This window comes from Rhinopithecus bieti, unplaced genomic scaffold (assembly GCF_001698545.2).
Source record: "Rhinopithecus bieti isolate Rb0 unplaced genomic scaffold, ASM169854v2 scaffold_12049, whole genome shotgun sequence".
Classification (NCBI taxonomy): Eukaryota; Metazoa; Chordata; class Mammalia; order Primates; family Cercopithecidae; genus Rhinopithecus; species Rhinopithecus bieti.
In genome coordinates, this window is record NW_016807278.1 from 1371620 (window position 1) to 1377538 (window position 5919).

At 39.3% G+C, this 5919-nt stretch overlaps 1 protein-coding gene across 2 annotated transcripts in view; it reads left to right on the top strand.

Annotated features, from left to right (window-relative positions):
- The window catches only part of FAM72A (family with sequence similarity 72 member A), a 20883-nt gene extending 15444 nt beyond the window's left edge, over positions 1 to 5439 (top strand). For both annotated transcript variants that reach the window (XM_017880923.1, XM_017880922.1), the window contains one exon: positions 4234 to 5439. In XM_017880923.1, the coding sequence (XP_017736412.1) occupies positions 4234 to 4328 (95 nt within the window). In that variant the 3' untranslated portion in view covers positions 4329 to 5439. The remainder of the gene's footprint in view (positions 1 to 4233) is intronic.
- The last annotated feature ends 480 nt before the right edge of the window (positions 5440 to 5919 follow it).

Here is a 5919-nt window from a genome sequence, read left to right on the forward strand (position 1 = left end):
TTTTTTTTTTTATGAGACAGAGTTTCACTCTTGCTTCCCAGGCTAATGTGCAATGGTGTCATCTTGGCTCACTGCAGTCTCCACCTCCTGGGTTCAAGCAATTCTCATGCCTCGGCCTCCCAAGTAGCTGGGATTACAAGCATACACCCAGCTAATTTTTTTGTATTTTTAGTAGAGACGGGGTTTCACCATGTTGGTCAGGCTGGTCTTGACCAGGGGATCCACCTGCCTCAGCCTCCCAAAGTGCTGGGATTACAGGCATGAGTCACCATGCCTGGCCTGAAGTACCAATTCTTTTTTTTTTTTTTTTTTTTTGAGATGAAGTCACTCTGTCACCCAGGCTGGAGTACAGTGGCATAATCTTGGCTCACTGCAACCTCTACTTCCCAGGTTCAAGTGATTCTCCTGCCTCAGCCTTCTGAGTGGCTGGGATTACAGGCGTGCGCCACCGCACCTGGCTAAGTTTTATATTTTTAGTAGGGATGGGGTTTCACCATGTTGGCCAGGCTGGTCTCGAACTCCTGACCTCAGGTGATCCACCCACCTTGGCCTCCCAAAATGCTGGGATTACAGGTGTGAGCCACTGCACCAGCCAAAGTACCAATTTTTAAAGGGGATTTACATAATACTTTTTATATTGCCTGGAGCCACTGAGTTTTGTTATAAGACACAAGTTCTCAATGTCTAACATCTATTTACACAACAGACCAAGTTGATTTTAAGGAACTTTTCCTTTTTTTTTTTTTTTTGAGACAGGGTCTTGCTCTGTCACCCAGGCTGGAGTGCAGTGGCACAATCTCGTCTCACTGCAGCCTCGACCTCCCAGGCTCAAGCAATTCTCCCACCTCAGCCTTCTCAATAGGTGGGACCACAGGTGTGTGCCACCATCCCTGGCTAATTTTTTGCATTTTTTGTAGAGACTGGTTTTTGCCATTTTGCCCAGGCTGGTCTTGACCTCCTGTCCTCAAGTGATCTGCCCACCTCGGCCTCCAAAATGCTGGGATTACAGGCCTGAGACACCTCGCCAGCCGACTTTAAGGAACTTGACAATCTAAGACGACACTAGCATTCTTAGGTTCCTAAATGCATGTTTTAGTCTCCTTTAGAACTTAAATGTATTTTTAAATATATGATTTGCCTTCACAGACCAAAAGATCATGAATTGCAAGCTGGGTTTTCAAGGGTCTTTAAATCCTCCAATTATGCTTAGATTTTTATAGATTTGATTTTTTTTATCTGAGATTCAACTGTGGCTCTCAATCTATCATTTATGGGGTCTTAATTTAAAACTTTGGTATGTTAAGAAGGCCATTTTCATGTAAGGACTGATCTGAACTCCCCTAAGTGGAATACAGTCTCCTAATTTAAGCCTCCAGTTTTATATTTGTGTTGCCCATGGGACACATTAAAGGAAGTTTCTGCTTTGATAGTATTTTCCTGCTTTACAGGATTCAAAACACAGGGTGGAGATTTTTCAAGTTTGATTTACTTTTTAATATTGGTCAATGTTTCAAAGATAAAAGCCCCGTGTTCCTCCATTTGCACTGAATCTAATCCATAAGAAACAGATGTATCACAGGATTTCCTTCCTCCCTTCTTAACAGAGAAAGGAAGGTGCTGCTTCTGTCAGATCCAATCTCTTAGTTTATTTTTCCTCCTTTGAACCAATTGTGCTGAGCAGCTTCATGTCTCTGAGTACTGACTCCAAGAATATCAAGCTTCTGCTTTGTAACCCTAATATTGTGATTTCAAGCAAGATTTTCTAGATGCTTGGTATCAAAGCAAGTTTCTAATGGCGTCACAACTGTCCTTGAATCACCTGAGCCAGCAGTGTCAAAGGAATTGCATAGACAAGCTTTATAAATTCTAGAATGTTTAAACTGAAAAGGACTCCCGGAGGTCCGTTTTCTAGGCTAGTCTTCATATGGAGACCTGATTTCCCAGGACTTTCTGGAGGAGCCTTGGGAAACCTCAGCTCAAACTTCCTGAAACTGGCAAATGCCCTCAGAGGAAAAATGGCTTCAGCCCTCCGTTTACGTTTATGGGTTCTAATTTTCACTTTGATTTTTGCCTGGCAATTCCTTACAGCTCTTCCTGTCAGCTCTTCCATGACATTTACCAGGAGCAGAACACCATTCATTCTTGGGGTGGGGGTGGGGTAGCGTTTTTTATTATAAGCAATTCAAACACAAAAAGATTATAGAAAATAATAAGATACACATCTGTATCCCTGTCAGCATCAAATACATGCTAACTTCTTGCCAGATTAGATTACAGTATCTCCCTCAGTCAAGGTAAACAGTTGATTATTTCTACTGTTTCAACAATGTCACATTACACATCCCTGTGCATGTCTCCATGAACCACCTTTGCAAGATGGGCAACTGAGGAAGGGATGAGCAATGGGCTCTATTTGCAACATTTTTTTAAATTCATAAAATCCAATAATCTCCAGAAGTAAAAATAAATGAGCGAAATCTAAACAAGTCAACATAGATTAACCTCAAAAACATGAGTGAAAAAGCCAATTATAAAACAATGTGTAGTGTAATAACATTCTATACAAAATTTAAATCCTCAAAACAATAATATATATTATCTGTGTTGCATGCATTTGTAGTAAAACCATGCATGGTGTACTAGCAGTGGTGAACACTGGATTCAAACCAAATCTCCAAACGCTGGCTCATTCCATTCCACCATGTGGCTGCTATCTCAGTGTGTATGGAGTGGGTATCCTGAATTGCTGGGTCCTCTTTGTGTCCACACTGATAACTGGACAGCTTAAGATTTGTTTTTCTGGCCAGGCGTGGTGGCTCACATCTGTAATCCCAGCACTTTGGGAGGCCAAAGCAGGGGGATCACCTGAGGTCAGGAGTTCAAGACCACCCTGATTGACATGGTGAAACCCCATCTCTACTAAAAGTACAAAAATTATCTGGGCATGGTGGCACTCGCCTATAGTCCCAGCTACTCAGGAGGCTGAGGCATGAGAATCACTTGAACCTGGGAGGCAGAGGTTGCAGTGAGCCAAGATTACTCCACTCGACTCCAGCCTGGGCAACAGAGCGAGACTCCGACTCAAAAAAATAAATAAATAAAATAAAGATTTTCTTTCCTTGTGAAGTTAATTGGCTATCCTAGAGGTCAGTTATTTTCCATTTAGTGCTTTTAACTTATAATTTATATATGCCCAGAGTAATAAACTTGTCATTATCCTCTACTGTATGTTTAGTCATTTACTGTATACCCTTGCTGCATTCTTCAGTATGAAATCTGACTATTCTTTCTCACTGAAGTTTTTGATTATTCTTTTGTTTATTATAGTGACTGCTGCAACCTGGCCCTAAAGTTTAGGTTACACCACTGCCTGTGGACTGAAACCCACTGGTATCAAGGATTGCAGTTCATATTATAACTGGCTCTGAACCCTTGCTTTTTTTCTGAATCAGAAAAATGGTACCAGCTACTTCTCTGCTTATTGAAGGGATGAGGAGACTTATTCAGGACTTTTCCCTGAACCCTCCAAAGAGGCACTTAATCTAAAAGGATCTTGTGTGATCTCCATTCTTAAACATCATTAAAATAGATCAGAAAATTATCAGTGTATAGTGATTATGGTATAATGCAGCTGGAGGCAGGGTTTGAGTAAATGGACTCCTGAGAGCCTTTTGAGCTGTAAAATTCTAGATTTCAAGCCCTTGCTTAAAAGGATTTAAAGAATGTTTATGTCCTACCCCTTAAAAAAAAGTGTTTGCCAGGCATGGTGGCTCATGCCTGTAATCCCCAACAGTTTGGGAGGTCAACGAGAGAGGATCACTTGAGCCCAGGAGTTTGAGACTAGCCTGGGCAACATAATGGAAACCTGTATCTACAAAATAAAATTAGCCATGTGTGGTAGTACATGCCTGTAGTCCCAGCTACTTGGGAGGCTGAGGTAGGAGGATCACTTGAGCCCTGGAGGTTCAGGCTGCAGTGAGCTGTGATTGTGAACCGTGATTCTGCCAGGCACTCCAGCCTGGGCAACAGAGAGAGAACTTGTCTCAAAATAAATAAAGTTTATGTCCTAGATGAATAATATCAAATAATTTTATTTGCAGTACATTCTTTGCTACTCTTTTTACTGCTAACACTATGGTTTATATAAGAATATTAACATGTAAAGTTTCATAATTTGTGTTCTGAGTTATAACAGTAGTGACATTAAAGAATTTTATGACTTTTTATTTTCAGGTGTAAACGTCCTACTCTGGGGCAACTTGCCAGAGATAGAAGACAGTACAGATGAAGATGTGTTAAATATCTCAGCAGAGGAGTATATTAGATGAATGAAATTATGATATATATGATATACAGATTTTTTTCTATTTAAAAATATATTAATGGGTCAACTTTAAAATTGTTAGTTTGCCAGTGATCTTTTTTGGAAAACAAAAATGGGGCGTTTGTTGATTTATTTATTTTCTGTCTCTAATTAATTACCTCAGTTTGATTGAAGCCAGTGGAGTTGTGCTTTTCCTCTACTTCTAAACTTCCTCTCCCCCACCTTCTTCTGCCCAGTGTAGGTGTATTCTTAAATTCAGACAGGAGAAGATTCTTTCACATATCACTCAGTTACCTCCCAATCTGGGGGAGTTTTTCTCACAACTTAATACCAGATACCATTAATTTTACATTCCCGAATAAAGGCCTAGTGCCCATGCATATTTCAACCATGCATATATCAAGCTCAACCGAATTTGAATAGGGGATTTAAAAAACAAGTTGTTAGGTTTCCATGGGCACTGGTTCTCATAGGTTCTATTGGTGATAACTGCTTTAATATGGAGCAAGAGTTTGTGAATCAGGAAACAGAATAAATTAAAATTTAAAATATATGGAGGAATCCTCTTGACTGCTCAGCATGATGTTAGATAAATGAATTTGTCAGAAAATATCAGTGTACACTGTTTACCAATGTTATTTATTTACATTCTTCTAAAGCCATTATGGATACTGTATGATGAGAGCTAAACCTAAATAAGTTATCCTGTTCCCTAGGACTTTCTCTGTAAATAGCGAATTTTAGATGAGTAGTCTGTCCTAAATCTTAAATCGAAAAAAAACTAAAGAAGCGATTTGCTTAAGCCATTGTACATTATAAAGAGCTGTTTCGCTTTGCTTTGCTTTGCTTTGCTTTGTTTTGTTTTTTTAAAGCTGTGCTCAGAGCCACAAAGGAACAGGAAAGTAGGGTAGTGTTGGATTCTGGTTTTATTTAAAGCTAAAATAAATGTATCTCTTTAATATCTCAGTTGTAGGGATTTTGTCAATACCAAAGCAGACTGAGTTGTGGTTTTGCAAATAAAGTTTTTTCTAAAAATGACCATTCTTCCTTTAATTTTTTATTATACCCACTTATCATATGTAAAAGTATAAAGAAATAGTACTTAAAGTATAGAATATAAGGCTAATGTTTATTGAATACTTACCATATGCCAGATGCTGTTCTAAGTGCTTTAGACATTTAACTCCACACAACAAACCTATGAGGTAGGTACCATTATTAATCCTTTTTTTTTTTAACTGGTAAATCAGGTGAGACAGAGAGAAATTAAGTAACTTGCTTAAGGTAGCATAACCGGTCAGAGTGCTCAGACAGAAGACTGACTCCAAAAGCTCCTGCTCATGTGAATTATTTATGGTCTTACATAGCCAGGATACCTGCTGGGTAACTAACTACATTGTTATGTGCCCTAGATGAGGGCAGAAGTGACTGATTTGAAGGTTGAATAAACTCATGCAGGGTCTTAGGGTATAAGTGACCTGAGGGCATTGAAAGAATCATTTGCCACAAACCAAGATAAAAGGTGCTTCAGGAAATGCTATTACTCCCACCTGGAAAACTTTTCCAAAAGTCTTTCACACCAACCATTAACACTG